At 47.3% G+C, this 19952-nt stretch overlaps 1 protein-coding gene across 1 annotated transcript in view; it reads left to right on the forward strand.

The window, feature by feature from the left end:
- The window catches only part of LOC126546074 (cell adhesion molecule Dscam1-like), a 706711-nt gene that overhangs the window by 630436 nt on the left and 56323 nt on the right, over positions 1-19952 (forward strand). The window contains exon 13 of the mRNA XM_072286086.1: positions 14884-15031. Within this exon, the coding sequence (XP_072142187.1) occupies positions 14884-15031 (148 nt within the window). The remainder of the gene's footprint in view (positions 1-14883; positions 15032-19952) is intronic.

Below are 19952 nucleotides of genomic sequence, written 5' to 3' on the forward strand. Positions count from 1 at the left end.
AAAAGAAAAGTCAAATTTATTTAAAAGAAAAACTGTTGAAGCCAAGTAAGCCCGTTTATGAACGGAAACACGTCTTAAATAAATAGAAAACAGGGAGAAGGGTGCGCAGGCGAATTGTCTTGGCATAGCAGTAAATCAAGCCAAGAGCAGAAAACTGAATTCAAAATCGACGGCATAAAAACTTTTTGACTTTGTCCCCTGCCGGTCACGGATGTGGTCAGACACAGTGGTGGCGGTTTCACGTCAGCGCTTTCTACATAAGTACATACACATATCTACGTGACATCATCCAAGTAAATACAAGCTCGCACACACACACACACACACAAAAGAAACAAAGAAAGGGCAGCCGCGTCTCTTCGCGGTACCCGCACGGAGGATGGAAATGCGGCTTCGGTGAGATTGTGCGGGAGCTCGTTATGGACAGATATCTATAAAGAATGGGCCGCCGAATATGACTGGACGGGGAAATAAAGAAGGGAATGGGGGACGCAGGCAACGAAAGGAAGTGCAGCGTGCGATGCAGGAACACCCGTCGACAAACGGGCCGGACCGTGTACACCGCGGTGGCCTAAGCGGGACTCGTAAAACTCGCGTAAAAAACGCGCCCACCGCTCGCGCTGGGGAAAACGATTCACTTCTCGGGCAAGCGGGATGAGCGTGGAGGCGTCATAAAGACGGCGGTCTAGCCGCCGTCGCGATGGGGCGGAAGAGGTTTTGTCCCCGGCAGCCGCGCAGCGTGGCCGGTGAGGTGCGGCTTGCAGCGGCGTCCGGCAAGGGAGAAAGGAGAAGCTCGGCACAATGACGCGCGATTAAGGTTTTTAAGAGGCTTCTCGCGCACTGCTGCCGACTACTTCAGGGCTGAGGGAAAGGAGGCTTTTACGGCCGGCCGCCGCCGGCGCGCGAAATGGGAACGCGCAGTGCGCGCCCCTGGCCGTCTTTCGGAAAGCGGCCGAGGATTGCGAGTGCGGATAGAAAACGATTTGTTGCTGCTGTTGCTGTTGTTGGTAATTTTTGTGGGTGTGAATACGAGTGGGCGTTGAGAAACACAAGTAAAGGAAAACGAGAGCAAGAGGGGATCGACCGAGGCACCCAGACAACAGCTCCCTCAGCTGCTACGAAAATGGCACGCTTAATCGAAATCCCGTCTCTCCTAACAAGAAAGAACGAGGAGGGGGTGAAGCGGAGCAGCAAAATGACAGGGGTATCGAGGCTATACGGGACGATGACCAGGGAGATTTTCATTTATGCTCGGAGCCTCCTAGGGCCATTAAAATTGTAGCTGCCAGTATAGACAACGAAGCGGCGGGACGAACAAAGAAAAAGAGAAGTGTAACTCAGCGAAACAAAGGCTCCCTGATGGCCGAACACGCTGCGCTGTTGGCAGGCAGGCGTAAGCCGACCTCCGCACGAACACCGTTTGCTCGTCACCGCCACCACCTTGAGCGCACGCAAGGTTTTGTGGCGGACAGTGTTCGGCTGCCAACGCCGCCAGCTACAACCGTAAAATGGAGCCTTCTGTGAACCGACCTGAATGGCCACTGGAGATGAGAAAAAGAGCGAAGGAGCTGGAAGGCGTCAGGCCTCGCCACGAACCCTGGGTGCACACGGCAGGCGCCACGCACGGCCACATGTCCGCGCGAGCACCCGTGTCGTGGGTCGTGTCGCGAGGAAACTATACATGGACGGCTTCTGCGTCGTAATGGACTTGTGGTAGGTCGTTTTCATACACCGATTGAGAACACGGGCCAGAGATGAGTCGTTTGTAACAGACTTTAAATTGCGTCGTGTTCAATCAGCATGACCAGATCCATCGCTTAAGTTTACAGGATACGCAAGACACAGTAGAATGCAGGAGTAGAGATTTTCATCAAGGCCCAGCTTCACTTCTAAACTGTAGCACTTAAAAGCGAACGCTGACTAAATTCGTGTCAATGCAATTTAAATCACCTGTAACTGCGACGTACAAAACTGCAACAGAAATACCGGCGCAACACCTATGCCCAATAGGAACACTCCACTTAGTAAATACAATAATTACAACGCGTTGACTAAATGAGTATTGTCTTGTGTTTCAAGTTTGCAATATCAAAAGCCTCGAAGCCTCATTGCACAAATAATACGGGCGCTATTCCAATGCGCATGTATAATTGGATTAAAGAAACACGAAGAAGGTGGAAAAGCATGGAAAAGGACTGACAAAAACCAAAGCTAGCTTTAAACAATTGCATGTATTGTTTCCTAGGCGACCGGGATCAAGAAACAGGCGGCCCTTTTAAAGCCAAAGCTTTACTAACCGCATCGAGCTGAGCTAAGCCGTGGCCAGCAATTTGACCTTCGTTTGACCGCAGCTACACAGTAGCCTTGGCAGCGCATCACGTGACTCACTGCGCCGAGCTCCGCCGTCGCCGTCGGCTTGGCGAATGCGCTCTCCGCAGCTGGGTCGCCTCCTGACCACGCGACTCGCCGCGAGCCTGAAGATCGCCGCGCTCGCCTAGTCAGTGCGAGCTTGGCCATGGACGAAAGCGAGGGCGGGGCGTTTTCTCTGAGCGTTGCGCGGGAGGGGGAGGCTTTCAGCCGTAGTCGCCAAGTGTCTGACCACCCCACGAATATCGCCAGGCGAGCTGCTTCACTGGAGAGGGTCCGCAATGCAATAGATATCGCACCATCGAGATCAATGTGGCGACCGCGTTCGCGCCCTGTCCGTTCGAGCTTCGACGCTGCGCATGTTCGCGGCGTCTCTTTGCATGTCTAGCACTTGGGCTTTCCCTGTGGCACAACAGGCGTCGCACCGTCGAACGATGCTTGTCCAGCCAAGCCTAATCACAGTCAAGTCTAGCCACCGACCTAGGCACAGCCATCATACCTGGCTTAACGATGATTGTATGCCTAAGTATAATAATTACAGGGAAATCAAAGGTTAACCAAATGAAGCCAAGACTTAACCAAACTAAACCAAGCTTTCGCTTTGCATATCCAGAGTTAGCTGAGCTAAGCCGCAGCCAATATTTTAGTATTAGCTTTCAATGAAAACTTGCTCTGCAACTTAAAAGTAGTAGCGCCATTGTCCATGGCCCTGAATGCAGTGTACCGATTTCCGACGTTCTGCTTTAAGCAACGCACACAGCAGTGGGACACTGTCTGGGCGGCAGGTGCGAGCGCAGATCGCGAGCTGTTAGCGCCGGCGGAGACTTTCTTTGCTTTGCCCGTAGCGCGGTCCCTTCAGCCTGCCGTGCAACCTTAAATAACCCCCTTTCAAAGGGGGTATATATGTGCGTGCGTGGTGCGTGCGTGCGTGCGTGGTGCGTGCGTGCGTGCGTGCGTGCGTGCGTGTGTGTGTGTGTGTGTGTGTGTGTGTGTGTGTGTGTGTGTGTGTGTGTGTGTGTGTGTGTGTGTGTGTGTGTGTGTGTGTGTGTGTGTGTGTGTGTGTGTGTGTGTGTGTGTGTGTGTGTGTGTGTGTGTGTGTGTGTGTGTGTGTGTGTGTGTGTGTGTGTGTGTGTGTGTGTGTGTGTGTGTGTGTGTGTGTGTGTGTGTGTGTGTTGGTGTGTGTGTGTGTTTGTGTTTGTGTAATCGAGAGATAGGGACTATATATTTTTCACCGCACAAAGCAGTTTACTCTCGCGGTTCATCTAGAAATGCACAATAAATAATAACTTCCCCTTGATTGTTACGCAGCTCCGCCTGGTATACAGAACTGCTTCTTGGCACCTATATCAGCGGGATCCATTTCCAGTGCTGGATTCAAAGCACTAATTAGCGAGTAATATATGTTGCAAACGTACCACTTTGCCTATTTTTATTCCGAACAGTGCATATGCACGCCGCATTTCGCTTCTTTTCATATTGAAAGCTGACACAATTAGCTGCGAGAAACAAATGGGTCAGCTCATTCATTACCCAAACTATGATCTTGAAGCTGATAATTTCCTTTTTATATCAAATAGTGAACACGGACGCCCTCGTAAAGCACGAAACTGTTTTGCTTATCAATTATTCCAACCACTGCGAAGGATTAGGATTAGATTACCATGACGCATCTTTATTCAGCACGCTCTTATGAGCCGAAGAGCTGTTATTCGACGCTATAGTAACAAGAAACCTTTTTTTTTTACGAGCTTTAAAGATGAGCACCATTCTGCTATTTCTGCTGCTGAGTGAGCGGTAAAATTTCGAATTATCAAGGCGCAATTATTAAACCTTCTGTTTTTCCTTTGTCGCCGTGTGTACTTAGTATATCGGAGTACGTTACGGCATCAGTGAAAATCGCGGAAGTAGTTGGTCCTTCACACACATTTTAATATACAACAGAGCGCTACAATTCATATTGACTTTTTGTTCCCATTCTTTGAATTGAAGAAAGCAAGATTACCAGCCTTTTTCAGATCAATCTAAGTTGGTTTAGGTGAAATGTTAATGTATAGCTATGGACGTCGATACTGGCTTACTAGCAAAGTGAAAGTTGTAACCGAAACATACATTATAGAGTTTTCCTTTTAATAACGTTGCGAACGTCTATGTTTGGTGAGTGCAGAACGGCTCCCTGATTTCTTGCGTTGTATCTTTCTTAGTTTCTGTTTTACATCTTATAACATCGCCAGATTTATATGACATTTATATGTTAGCAGTTTGAAAAGCACTCCTTGCGCCTGCCGTGGTTGCTTAGTGGCTATGGTGTGGAACTGCTAAGCACGAGGTCGCGGAATCGAATCCCGTCTGCGGCGGCAGCATTTCGATGGGGGCGAAATGCGAAAACACCCCTGTACTTAGATTTAGGTGCACGTTAATGAACCCCGGGTGGTTCAAATTTGCGGAGTCCCCCACTACAGCGTGCCTCATAATCAGAAAGTGGTTTTGGCACGTAAAACTCCATAATTTAACTTTAAATAATCAAAAATGATCCATGCATTACACCGCGATTGTTTCTGTTAAAGTTAGCAAAATGTACATGGTTTACACTCGTGGACCACACGGCAAGCATTCGTTGAAGGACCCTTGTCTACGTTTCCAGTTCTTACAAGTCAGTTCCGTCTCCCACTTGGACATACATCAATAACTCTTGTTCAGCTTTGGTTGGGTTACCAGACGTGTGACATCTGCGGCTGTCATGAGACCATCGCGCAACTTGCCTGGCCGCGTCATAGCACGGAGAGGCAAGTGATGTGCACCGCGATAGACTGACTAGACAACCACCACCTCGGAACAACCTTCAATGGTCACTGTGCGGTCCAGCTCATGAGCACGAGATCACCGGTTCATTGCCCGACCACACCGCACGCATTCCGATGGGGTTTAAATGCAAAAAAAAAAAAAAAGGCTCGTATATTTAGCTTTTGAGCCCACGTCGAAGAGTCCCAGGTTGTCAAAATCAATCTCTAGCCTAAATAAATCTGACGGAGACTACCGTGCAGCTTCGAGACGCTAATCCCACTTACTAAGCCTTACGTTATAGGTAGCAAAAGAAAACGAAAACAAAACATTTGTTGGACAGTATGTCTTTTATTACCTACTCGTGTAGCCGATTTAAGGGTATGAATGTAGTATACGGTATTTAACACAAAAATGCACTGCTCTCGACAGTAAGATCTAAGCGGCCAGCTTAGTACTTGCATTGGCACCGCGCAGTTGAGACATTGCGTTTAACGGTTGCCTTAATTGTACGGCTGTAGGTAATACAACTTTAGTGCTGCACTTATTTTTCTTATCCCTGTTTCCATAGGCGACGACTATGGGTGGCTTCGGCCGCCCCCCCTCCCCCCTAAGGCGTCATTGCCAGAGTTTTGTCACCCACATCATTTGAGGTTTCTTTTGACTTGCCTTGACCTTTTAACTTAATATTGTATAGTGGCTAATAGCTTACTGCATAATTGTTGGCGCGGACGTGCACGAATTTTAATTCATACCTTGCTTTATTTCTGAAATTCTTTTTAAAAAAAAGGAGAACAAGCGCATTAGAAGTACCAGCGCGGCTGCCTCATCCGTATTTTCTCCCACCAACATTGTTTTAAATTCGCACTGCAAAGGTCATACACGTACACAATATATCAAAATATATACACAGGAGAAAGTTTATTATATTTTTAAGAGAAGGAGGCAGCACATAAACAATTATGTTTAAAGTTATGGATAGCCTATGCTCAGAGAATAAGTATGTTACTTTGTGTTAACCTCGCTTCAAATTGCTATGCGTGCTGATTTGACCCTGAAAAGAACCTGCAGACTTCAGTGACCCTTTCGGCAGAGTATTTTGTCAACGGCGTTTGAAATGCATGTGAATGATATGTGTCTCAGCATTGCTTCTCTTTCCATTAAGCAGTGCTAACCCCGACTCATGAAAAAAAAACAACTTTTCTCATAATTTACAGTTATTAGGAATGGAAACATCGTCACTTCATGCAGAGGTCATATATATATACAGGGTGTCCCAATGAACTATCATTCACTAATATTTAAAAAAGAGCAAATGTTACTCGCAAAAAAATCTAGTGCTAATTATTTCTAGTACAGTGGAGCAGCTGCCAGTAATTTTTTCATTACTGACATTTAACTAAATTATTGTAATGATTTATCTAACTCAAGACGTACTATCCTAATTATCAAAGTATTGAGGCATATGTAGGCACAGCCAAGGGACATCTAAGTGCGGTATTTTCAGCGATGAACTAATTGCGTACTAATTTTTTTACGATTGATAAATAAACCCTGCGAAATATGGGGAATACCACGTGACTGCGCTCCCACCCGCGTCATAAAGCAGTGCCCTCGAACAAGCTTCTTCCGAGTTAGCCAGAACGAAATAAGGGAAATAAAGAAAAAAAATTGGAGGACGCTTAAGCTTCGGCTTTACGAGTGGAACGCGATAGCATTCAAAGGTCCCTGACTGCTTCTCACGCTTCCCGGCAACTGGAGCGTATGTAACCGTAATGTTTACAGGGAAACGCTTGCCGCGAACGCTATGCACGAAGGCGAGCTTTGCAGCAGAACCACGACCTTTTGCGTGGGCCGCGATGCGGCGGAGGATAGCGCCAGCTGGAGTTAATACAAGGAACCGAGCGAGCCGCTTTGAGACCCCCAAGACCATTTCCTTCCTCCATGCCCAAGACACCCATCGCGCCGGCGCGCGCAAGATGGCGGACGCCGCGGCCGGTCTGTGAAAGCCGCGGCCGGTTTGTATGTTTGAAGGGGTTTCTTTGAGTTTTCGCGTAACAGAATTATGTTTTCTCGTATAGTCAAATTACAATCCGAGAGCTATCATATTTTTAGGTTGTGTGCAAGTCGTAGTTTACGATTTTTCTACGTGCTTTAGCTTGAGAAATTCAATTAGTTCAATCAATTTCTTGCATCATATGGAAGGTCTAGGTATATTATGTAACGCCTAACGCCGGACCCTCGTTTTTAGCGACACAACTGGGGGGTGGGGGGGTGAATCTCCGCATGGCTGCCATTGGCCGTTTTCGAGCAGACGCTCTTTGGACGCTAGCGCCAAGGTCCCCTTCAGTTACGGCCCTAACCAATGGGCGACGCAGAAGCAAAATGGCGGCGCACACGATTGTTTACGTTGTCATGGCAAGAGGAATAGCAGACGCGCGGTGCCTCCTCTCCGAAACGTTTTCCTTTTCTTTTTGTTTTTATTATACCGACCCGCTCCGCTTAGTGTTCCTGTATATGCTCCCGCAGGGAGCAGAGTTGCGCATAGGTCCGGCTTTTGATCCAGCTCGGGCAGTGGAGCCACTCCTCGCGCGCGCAGGAGGCAAATGCCGCGCGGTGTTCCATTTGCTTTTTCGTCTGCTGTTCGCAAGCTACACGCGGAAACTGTACGCAAGCACTGAGCAAGATGACACTTTTTAATGCACGCTAAGCTCGAACGATTGGTGTAGCCGAAGAGGTGGCAACACCCCAAAATTTTTAGCTTGTGTGTACATATATACACGCACATATACAAACACACGCACGAATGTACATATAAAGAATAGGACCCCCCTCGATCCCTCGAAATAAAATCCTGACTAGGCCCATGGCTAGAACAGCTGAAAAGTTCGAGTGTAAACGCGCATTACCTTGGAAGAAAAAGCGGTGCAATGTTTTTGAGCATGCACGTGAAGTTTTCTCGCGGAGGCGGAAGGCAAGAAATGTTTTAAAGGGCGTTTAAAGAAAACTTCACACACGTGTGGTAGATAATTATGGGAGCACATTCTGGATGCCAAAACGAGACGAATAATGAATGTCGCCAACAGAAATATCGTGCCTGCAATTATGTCACTGACCGTTGGCCGTCATTCATCGCTAAATGTCCTTCACAGCAGCTGCATGTTTTCGATATATGCGGTGGAGACACGCAAATTTAAACGCATTTCAAATGTTCACATGCGCACATCTTATAGAAAGCTTATTTTTACGATTCACACCGCAAACTCAACAGCTGCTTCGTAGCAGGAAATCTTCAAGTGGAAAAAAGATTAGAGATGGACGAGCTTCTAGATCAAATTTATTTCGTACAAGGGAATGGATGAGCAATGGCTGGTGGCAGAAGGGGATGAGTGCTGGTTCTTGGAGCCTTGGGGGGCAGAATTCAAAGCCACTGGAAAGGCAACAGGTTATTAAGAGTAACAACAGGTTATCTTTATTGGCCTAATCCCATAAGATGACAAACTGGCAAAGTAATTATTCACACATTGCAAACTGTAACATGACAGCACATTTTTCTTTATCTCTTCATACTACTCAGATTAATTTACTATAACACAGCGCTTATGAAACGTACAAAAATAATTTCACATTCCTCACGTCGACTAAGGCTGATCGAACAAGCAACAATTCCGCGTGGTAAATGCTGAAGCTATCGCAGATGTCTCATGAGTGAGAGCGCACGGTGTTTTCGCTTACTACAAAACAATGAACAGCAGCACATCAATCGACTTCACATGAAAAATCAGAACGCCGACAAAAAAAAAAAAAAGAGAAGAAAACGGAGCAGAGAAAAGCAGGATGCAGCGGACAAATTGCACCTGCTAGTATTTACTCTGTTTTGAACACACTTTTCTGGAGCCGCATAGTCAGAACAATCGTACAAGCAAGAAAGCGAATGGAGCGAGTTGGCAAGTTAACATTTTTGGCTAGCATGTGCAGCGCAACACAGACGTGTCGTCCTTTCCTTGTACCGCGTCTGTGTCGCGCTGCACATATACACCAAAAATTGCACAAGTGAACAACCTCTCATGCCAGGAGTACGCATTTCAGCGTGTACAGGAATGTTACTCGAGATAAATGCTGCTTTAGTGTAAACAAGCCGAACGGACCTCGCATATCCTGGTCCCTTTCGGAGCCGGCCGGTCTCGTCCGTCTGCACGGCACCGCGTAAAAAGCTTTGCCACCTTCCGTGCGATTTGCGCAGTTTGGTGCGCTCCAGCCCGTCATATTCGAATACAAGTGTCAAAATGATGTGCTTTTTAGCACTTCAGCAAAGACATTAACTTAATATCCTCGAATACCGCACCTGCAATCCGGAGCCGATCGTTGCTACGCACGCTCGACGGTCCGCTGATTGCAGTTTCGATGGCACTGACAGAAGCGAGCCGGCGCCGTTTCCGTAAAGGTGGCTTCGGAGCGCGCAGTTGATCATTTGACGTCATTTCTGCACCACGTGATCACGCTCGGCGAATAGCGGTGCGAGCGGCGCCGGAAAAGCTATGCGCAACTCTGCTCCCTGCGGGAGCATATACAGGAACACTAGCTCCGCTCACTTTCACCCTTTCCCCCATGCCGCGCGCGCCGCTTACTTCTTGTTTTTTTGTTTTTACCTGTACGCAACGCGTCTTTTTTTTTTTCTTTTTTAATCGCGCGCGTGCTACGGCGCATTACGCGCCAGCTCGCAAACAATGCGCGGCGCGCTACACAGCGCATTGGCATTGTTTGCGAGCTGGCGCGTGGTGCGCCGTGGGCTATGCGTTGGCACGCACGCAGTTTGCCCATACTTGTACCAACATGTGCCGCGACATAAAAAAAATTCCACTTCCAACACAACAGATGTTTAGCCTCGCTTTATTGACTTCGTTTCCGAAAACAGATTTTTCTTATAACGTGGTGTGATACACGCTCAAAAAATGAGCAAAAGTGAAAGGTGGATGACATATACAAGAGTACTAAACACAAAAGTTCACAGACGGTGAAATAACAAAAGAAAGCGCTAAAAAACGCGAAGGCCGTTTCATGTACACACACATAAAAAAAACAGATTTTTATATAACGTCCTCAAGACCGAAATGTAGACGAGCTTCTGATATATGCACTAAGATATTGCACACAATTGGACGACATGTATGACATAGTCATGACAACTATAAAAAGGGAAAACTCACTGGTAATGGCAAAAACAATGACACGCAAAATACCTAAAAAATAGAATAAAATGCTAACATTGTTTGATTGAGAGCCATACCAAAAGAAAGAGCTTACTTATAAATCCGCACGAAAGTATATGAAATGCGTGACATGATCATTACTGCTGAAAAAATTGAAAAAACATGGCAGAAGAAAATAACATTGTACTAAAAACTGAAACACACTATCACATTATTTTGCACTTGGCCACAACTTGAGTAACGGTGGCAAGGGGAACAGAAGGTAGTCGGCTTTCGCAGCAGCACATAGAAAACATTCGCAGAAAGGCTTATTCCTCAATCAAAGATCAGGTAAAATAAGCCAACAACACGACTTTTCTTTCGACCCGAATGCAATGCTTAGCAATAAAATTACGTCACTTAAGGCACTAAGTCGTACCTACTGGGCTCTCCTTTGTATAATAAACACGAACTGCAAAAATCTGCATGTAGGACACTTGCAATGCTCATGCTTTGCAGAAGAAAAAAAAAAGCGTACCATGCCTACACATGAAGGTTGTTCGCGCGGTTTTCCCATCGGCGGTTACTGAGATAGTACACAAACACTAACAGTAATTTTTCAGCTGTTAGTACGTTTGTAGAACGTGACGCACAGAAAAAGCACTGAGGGCGGTATGGAAAGCTGGGCAAGTTACTGAAGTTGCAGAATGAGACTTAGCACAGAAAAACAGAAGTCATAGACCAGGTGACAATGAGGAGGAACATCTATTTGTCAGCTTTCTCTACCGGGAAGAGGCAAGTGTAGCACAATCAAGGCGCAACGACGTCCGGAGCCTCATGGAGCACACACGTGGACAGGGTTGTGTTCGTGTAACCCGCCGTGGTTGCTCAGTGGCTATGAGCTGCTGAGCACGAGGTCGCGGGATCGAATCCCGGCCATGGCGGCCGCATTTCGATGGGGGCGAAATGCGAAAACACCGGCGTACTTAGATTTAGGTGCACGTTAAGGATCCCCAGGTGGTCGAAATTTCCGGAGTCCTCCGCTACGGCGTGCCTCATAATCAGAAAGTGGTTTTTGCACGTAAAACCCCATAATTTAATTTTTTTTTGTGTGTGTGTGTTCGTGTACATGCGTCTTCCGATGTCCTTGGGTCTGAGCGCTCACCTGTTGTCTTTAGGCGCCCGGAACAACCTTGCAGGGCTTGTTTTTGAGGTATTTGTGTACCACTGCACGATGCACGAGCGGTACGAGTCGCGAAACGGGTAAAACATCGCGGAGCACTAGCACACAGCTACCGAGGACCACGAAACTGACGAAACTAGCCACGCCGGTCAACGCACAGCAGCGCACGCTTCGCGATAACAGCGGATAACGAAACATGAAACGTCATGCAGCGGGCTGAGCTGGCTCCGGACCGGCGGGGCCGCACGGCGTGCGCGCGGAGACAGTCGAAGGTGAGGGAGTTGCGAGGGATTAACGAGGGAGGGCGATTGGAGAGGAGTTGGGGAAGGGTTCGGCCACCTGGATCGGCGCGCGTGCGCGCGACGATCTACGAGGCCATGCAAGATAAACGGATTTTTGCGTTCGCCCAATACACAGATGGCGCCAATTACCTCTGCCTAGTAGAGCGGACGGTACATGCGGTATAGACAGAGCCGTAGTCGCAGAGACAAAGAGGCGTCTTGAGTGCTGGCGAGCGGCACTTGCGGATGGACCCCAATGACTGCTTATCAGTGCAGCGCATTCTCTCCTTTTCTCTTCTTTCTTTTGTTGTTCTTTCCGTTTCCTACCTGTGCCTGCTTTGCTCGATAGGTAGGCAATACAGCGTCATTCTGGCTTGGGCGTGGCTGCCACGTCCACCCGATACAAAGGGTTGGCCACAATATCATCATCATCATCACCGAAACCGGGGAGTTTCCCCCCACTGACACAACCCTCTTCGAAAGACAGGGACCTATAGAATCGTCTAGATTTTTCGAATTGGGTCCTTACAAAAGCCGATGAGTCACCGGACTTTTTGAGGAACGTCATGTGCACAGATGAAGCCGATTTTTTCGCAGAGATGCCTAGGTAAATTTGCATAATGCACACTATTGGAGGGACTCCAATCTACACTGGGTAAAGCGCAATCGGCACTAGTACCAGTGGTCGCTCACTGCGTGGTCGCTCACTGTGTGGTTCGGAATTTACGCCGGTGCTATACTCGGTCCCATCTTCGATCATCTTCGACTGGACAGCGCTACGTGGACGAACTCATTGAAGGAGCGGTGGATGAGTTTCTCAGCGAAGCCCTGCTGTCCTGTCTTCGACTTCTGTGGTATCAGCAAGATGGGGCACCAGCACACAGCAGCAGCCGAGCACGAAACTGGCTGGATGCGACTTTTCATGCGCAATAGATTTGAAGGCACAGGCCTGTAATTTGGCCGGCTGGGTCCACTGACCTCTCTCCACTCGATTTCCTTTTTTTTTCGATTATATGAAAGATCGTGCTTACATGATCGAGACGGACGTCCGATTAGCTCAAAACAAGGATAACGGATGTCTGCCGTAGAATTCTAGCGTCGGTCATCAACAAAGCCACTGAGGACGTGATAAAGCGGACTCAGTACTGCTTAGCTGCAGAAGACCTATCCGAACGCGTCCACTAGGCAGCAGCTGGTGTTCGACGGCGCTTTCGAATTCATAGATAATAATGGCACACTGAAATCTGATGTTTTTTTAATTATTATTTTGTGTGCGTGTGTGTGCGGACCGCCAATTGGGCGTATTTAGAAGTGGTATATTTACTTTTTGAACGCATCGGCTTTGCCATTTCTCTACACGTGAGTCGCTTCCCAGGCTGCTTATTTCGCTTTTATTTTTTTGCCACCAACCTGTTTATGCAGCACGTATACAGTATCATGAAAAGTAAAACCGTCACTTTAATTTGGCTTTGGTCTGAAGCAAGTTTCGAAGCAATTCGTTTCTGGCGCGAAATATAGCTGCGCGCGCACTCTTTCCACGCGGTGCGAGCAAAGCCGCGATTGCGAAACATGCTGTGCATATTACATTGCTTTTCGCGTTTCGTGCGTGGTCAGAGCACCGCTTCGGCCGCGTTATCAAAGGGCTTTTGTAATCAATGTGATCAGTCGGCCTTGAGAGACGATAATAAGTGTGACGTAGAGAGGAACGAATAGCTGCAAAGCCCCGAAACCTGCTGTTGGTGATCCTTCCGTACCGTATCAAGGTGCGTACGCTTCGGGTTTGCGACAGGCAATGCAGTTGCTTTCAATCAGCTTATTTGAAGGCGCTGCTTCATGATGTTGGTGGGAGCGCACTCACGTGGTATTTTTCATATTTCGTCAGGCTTGTTTGCCAGTCGGAAAAAATTGCACGCACTTAGTACATCGCTGAAGATACAGCACTTAGATGTCATTTTGGGTTGCTTACAAATGCCTCATTGACACTTTGATAATGAGGACAGTACTTCTATAATTAGACAATTAATTGCAATTGTCGAAGTAAATTTCAGAAACGAAAGATTTACTGGCCGCTACCCTACCGTACTGGTGACATTATGCACTAGGTTTTCTTCGAGTAACGCAACTGCTCTTTTTTTTTTTAAGTCTTGGTGCATGATAGTTGGGGCACCCTGTATATTTTACTCAGTAACCGAAATGACGCTAAGCCGGATTCACTGGAAATCAGAATCAACAGCAGTCATGCGCAAGAGCGCTTATACTCTGACTCACAGAAAAAGAAAGACAGAGAGAGGCTGCGATTTCGCCGGAAAACCGAAGCAGTATTAGTGATAGCGAAGTATACGACAATTACGCGAAGGCAGATTACACCACCGAGAGACGCCAGATTCTTGGTGGGGGAAGAGTACTCAGGCGGTGAAACTGAACTGTTTCCTATACTATGAAGTCGTGTAAGTTCTCATATGAGGCCATCACTTCAGTGAACAATTCTTCGAGGTCACACGAAGTTTGTTCAATTATATATATATATATATATATATATATATATATATATATATATATATATATATATATATATATATATATATATATATATATATATATATATATATATATATATATATATGTATATATTGTAACGAAGAAGAAGCGCCGGTTAGCCCGGCGCATCTCCAGCGTATGAAATGTAACGAAGTAGTGCCGGTCAGTCAGGCGCATCACCAGCGCTTTACGCACGGGGCCGGTTCTGACTGCTCGGAGGGTTTGACTACCGCACCGAGTTCGACCTCTCACTCGTTGCGTACCCTGTCAATAAACAGCTTGACAATATATATATATATATATATATATATATATATATATATATATATATGGGGTTTGGAAAGCTGGTCGGGCCCCATCCCCCCACCCCCCCGGTAAAATGTACTTTACTTTCCGCCTTTGCCTGTTTCCAGAACATCTGCTAGTACTTCAAGTAGTTTGCTGTGTAACTAGCGCAAGTTTATTGTAATAGCACGAACAAGACACAATTCCACCGAACCTTCCTCAAGCCCGCTGATAGAGCGACCCACTCTGTTGTGCTTTTCAGACAGCCCGCACGTGTCCGGCATGTCCAGAGTTCTCCAGGCTCGCAGGGGCGCCGAGGTCACCATACAGTGTCACGTGACCGGCGACGAACCAATCAGCATCTCCTGGGGACGAGACGGCTCGCCCCTGGCTCCTTTCCAAATCACCAAGTACGTCATTCTTGCGTTCATTTTTTATCTGTCGTTTCTTTTGCTCAATACAGTGCACGTCCAGGCTATGTCAAAGCAAAAAATAACTGAGCGAGAAAGAAGAAAAGCGATGCCGGGTAAAAATAACGAACATTTATTCATCTGCTTTTATGTCCTCTCTTTTTTTATGCTCAAGTCTTTTCTCACGGAGAAGCTGTTTTTCTTCCGCTTCATCCCAAAAGTTGGTCTCCGCTTTGGAAGCCATTCTTGCAGAATTATCTGAGCACCTAAAAAGTCGCTCACCGGCAAATGCTTCTTATCGTCCCATTCTGCAGTGTCGCTGCCGTCTTTTCTTCTTAGCGGTCTCCTCTCGTCTCTTCTTATCATCCCTCTCCATTCTTTATTTCCTTCCATTATTTCTCTCCCTCCTCACTTCTTTTCTGCTCGCTCCCTCTTAACCTGTGCCACGTCCCTGATGCTGCAAGTACGTGCTCCGGGCCCCAGCGAATAGCAGGGCCGCCGCTTTATTGCTGAGCACGTCCTATTTTTCTCCCGTCGTATCTGGGCTAAATTGTTGACGTTTTCTGTTCGCCCGCTCTTCCGCGCTGGTAATTACTGGCGCCTCTCCTTTTCTTCCTCATTCCGTCCCTCCTGTCCACGCCCTCACCATACAGCTTGGCGCGGTGTTCCCGCTCTGCAAACAGCTGTCCCCTGTCCTTCCCTTCAGAACGGTCTCTGGTTTTGCCCGGAATTTTCGTGCTCCTTCGCTCGGCCCCGTTCGCTTGATCTTGCTGCCGCGTCGGCCCCACCCTCTCCCACAGCCTTCCGCGAGCTACTCGCTTCGAAAGGGGCCAAAAAATAAAAAGCAAGCGTGGCCTCACTGACAACTGAGGTAGAAACGGCCGCCTAAGGTACGCCCCTCGGTTCTTTGAAGGTGCGGGAAGTGGGTTATTTTGCAGTTCATCCAGGTCCGCCTTCCGCAAACCGAGAGCACGGCCAAAAGCCCAAGGCGCTTCAGTTTATGTCGCACTAGGCCCACACACAGCACAGCCGTATCAAATATGTCGGTGTTCTAGTTTCTCTTAACCCCACACAGCGTCACAGCCAACAGAGAACGAAACGCGAACGCTGCATTCTCTGTCGACTCGCCGAGCTTCCGCTATAATCAGGTGCACTGGTGGGCCAGCTATAGTTATCCGTAACTTAGTGAAACCAGCACACTGGTTTTATAGCACGCCATAAACGAGGCTCCACGAAGCGACATAAGCGTGGAAACGGCTTGATCACGTGACTCTACCATGGGATACAGTTTAGGCCTCGTTAGTGCGTCAACTTTGCTGGTGTTTAGATAAAAAAAAACTTCAGACAGAGATAGGCAGTAGGCAAGACACACACAAGTGCAAACTTTCAACAACGGTTTACTGGAAGCCGGGTCTCGGGTCCCGAAACTATCATAGAAGAAATGCGCAAGTTAAGAGCCAGCAAGAAATGACAGTTCTTTCCTTGATAAAACAAAGCGAAACAACGCTAACACGTTTTAGGTGAAGCTGATACATGTTTCTCGTTCCAAGTGTTTTGCGCTAAACACTTGAAAAGCTGTCATGCGAGTTTTGTCGTTTCCACCTTAACCACCCCAGCATTCGTTTTCCAACAACCCGCCGTGGTTGCTCAGTGGCTATCGTGTTAGGCTGCTGAGCACGAGGTCGCGGGATTGAATCCCGGTCGTGGCGGCCGCGTTTCGATGGGGGCGAAATGCGAAAACACCCGCGTGCTTAGATTTAGGTGCACGTTAAAGAACCCCAGGTGGTCGAAATTTCCGGAGTCCTCCACTACGGCGTGCCTCATAATCAGAAAGTGGTTTTGGCACGTAAAGCCCCATAATTTAATTTCTTTTTTCCAACACTATCTCTTACGGAGATCGCAGTGGAAGTTACGATTTGTCGCCGCCAGATCTGATCATGCTTCATACATTGTCAACTACCCAGTTTCCATTTATTTCGTTGCAATTCACAGGGGGAAAACAGCGTGCCGAAGCAGGCAATAGAGTCTACGCAGCACAACGCGAGCTTTATAGACTGCCTAAATGATGTAGCCTTTATTCATTCCACTTCTGCAACTACGAGATTTTTCAACTTACCCATGTGATGGCTTTTTGCCGAATGCCTTCACGGCATGGAATTGTCGTTCGACTGCTCAAGTGTTTAACGATTTCAAGGCTCAAAGGTTTCGTCATGTACACCACCCTACTTATGAATATAATGCACGTTTGCAAACAAAGAGACGAAGCGACAAATAATTCAGGCATAAAAGGAAGTAATCATACTGACTCCCAGATTCTTCGCCGATCGCCGATGAAAGTGTATATATATATATATAACACCCGTGTACTTAGATTTAGGTGCACGTTAAAGAACCCCAGGTGTTCGAAATTTCCAGAGTCCTCCACTACGGCGCATGCCTCATAATCAGAAAGTGGGTTTGGCACGTAAAACACCATAATTTAATATATATATATATATATATATATATATATATATATATATATATATATATATATATATATATATATATTGTGAATGTCTTCCTGCATCCTGTATAGTTTGACAGGCACTTACAGTACGTGGTCGCACGTACGAAAAGCGATGTTTTTACTTGCAATAAAAACATCGTTCTCCGTAGGTGCGTCGACGTGCTGTATGTATATGTATAAAAATACATAAATAAATAAATCATTACGCTGCTGAGCACGAGGTCGCGGGATCGAATCCCGGCCACGGCGGCCGCATTTCGATGGGAGCGAAATACGAAAACACCCGTGTGCTTAGATTTAGGTGCACGTTAAAGAACCCCATACAGGTGGTCAAAATTTCCGTAGTCCTCCACTACGGCGTGCCTCATAATCAGAAAGTGGTTTTGGCACGTAAAACCCAATAACTTAAAATTTAAATAAATCATTACGTTAGCACAGCCTTGTTGGCAGTAGAGCTTGATGTAAATGTATGTTTACACACTTACATTGTTCATCTTTTTTTTTTTTCAGTGACCGTTTTTCATTATCTAACCACTGTTACAAAGTTATCGCTTGGCACAAGACGCGCCTACATGTATCCGAAATTTTCAGTATGTTGTCACCAATGCTATCGCCAAAGTGTCTTATATAATCAGTTTGCTCGCGCGACGCGATTGCAGTCGAAGCCTGTTAATTCGCGCTCATTTAATTCGACATTTATATTAATCCGAGCGCACTGTAGTGTCCCGGCGAGAAACAATACATCGCCGTGGGAGGAAAACTCGCTTAGTTCGAATGTGAAAACATGTCGCTTCGGTTAATTCGACCCCCAGCGGCACCCCTGCATGCGCGCAGCGGTTACTAAAACCTTCAAAACACAAGAAATTCGGCAGACGACGCTACTGATTTCATCGGCGACGACAATGAACCTGCCCTGTCGTAATGATTACGACTTGCGCGGTTCCCCGGGTGATGTCTATTCTGAGGACTTTGCCAGCATCGACGATAGTGCTGAGATCTGTGAGCCACTGATCGACAACATGTATGGTTATTGTATTGCTGCATTGAAGCGGTCGTTCGAAGAAAACAGACTACTCCAAACAATAAAAAAGATTTCAACCCATCCAGTTTGCTGCTGTCTGATAATTCGACCTTTCGGATAATTTGACGAAAACGAGCGCTTCCGCAAGGGTCGGGTTCTAGCGAGAGTCGACTGTAGTGGCGCACATTCTCGAACATACGCAAGCAACAGCTGTTGCGCTGGAATATACGACGGGTCATGCATAAAAAGCCGGTGCACTTGCGTCGTGAATCAGAGTTTCAAGATCGGCAACTGTTTTCACCGTTTTCGTTATTCTTTGAGTGTTGTTTGTATTGCTGGGTGCAGGTTTGCCGAATAATGAGTTCAATTTTTAACTGACACTATTGGAATTTCTATTCTTCACTGTCACTACTCGGTGACAATATTACCTGTACTGAAATCGAGAGTAGTCCTGCCAGATATTTTCGAAGTCACACTTGTCTATTCGAAGTCAAGCTTGTCTATGCGAGTGGTGCAACTCAAAGTCATGACACTAAACAAGCATGGGGAGCTGACAGCAAACAAGAAGGTCCCTACACTGCGCGCATCTCATTGGCAGTGCTTGGGATAATACAGAGAATGGATCATTTGTGCGTTTGTTCGAGTTGTATGCTGTGTGAACTTTCACATTTCATTGTAAGCAATCAAAATCGCAAAAAAAATTGCCTCGTCATGGTCACAGGAAGAACGTTAAAGTGACGTTTCACTTCGTGAATGCGCGTGACGCTCAAGAGTATCGGTGCTATAGTGCACACGAAGCTGTTGGCCCTCGGTGTGCCTAGACGCCTAGACTGTTCGCATCGCAGATCGCTTTCAAGACAGGGCTCGTGCGGGCGCCCCATACACAGCTGCCTCCTTAGTAGGACGACCCCCCCCCCTCCCCGTTTCCTCCCCGCTTTGCTCCCTTGCGCGCTCGAGGTTGAACCGCCATCGCCGGCTCACCGTCGCACGCTTTAACTCGCACATGCAGCATACGGCGCGCGGGGACGATGTTTTCACGAGACGAACCCGGTACGTCCACACCGCACACCGAATCCGTAATAACTGCCAGAGGAGATCCGTCCAGCGCGCCTCCGCCTACCCTCCTCCTCCGCGACGCTTCGCCTCTTTTCTCCTTGCCCACTTCGCTCAACGCCACCTAGACGTTCCTCTAGATGGCATCGCTTTGTCCCGCGCTCAGCGCGCTGCTTCGTACTGCTTCGTACTTACGCCGGCGGCATTTTCACAATTGCTAGTAGGTACAGCGCGGCGTGGCGTTTCTGGTGGCGCTCGACGTTTCTGCGCAGACGCGAGTAAGAGGAAGTGCGAGAGAGAAAATCTGGGGGCCTTTGCTCCTTGAATATGTGACTCTG

Source organism: Dermacentor andersoni, chromosome 1, assembly GCF_023375885.2.
Source record: "Dermacentor andersoni chromosome 1, qqDerAnde1_hic_scaffold, whole genome shotgun sequence".
NCBI lineage: Eukaryota > Metazoa > Arthropoda > Arachnida > Ixodida > Ixodidae > Dermacentor > Dermacentor andersoni.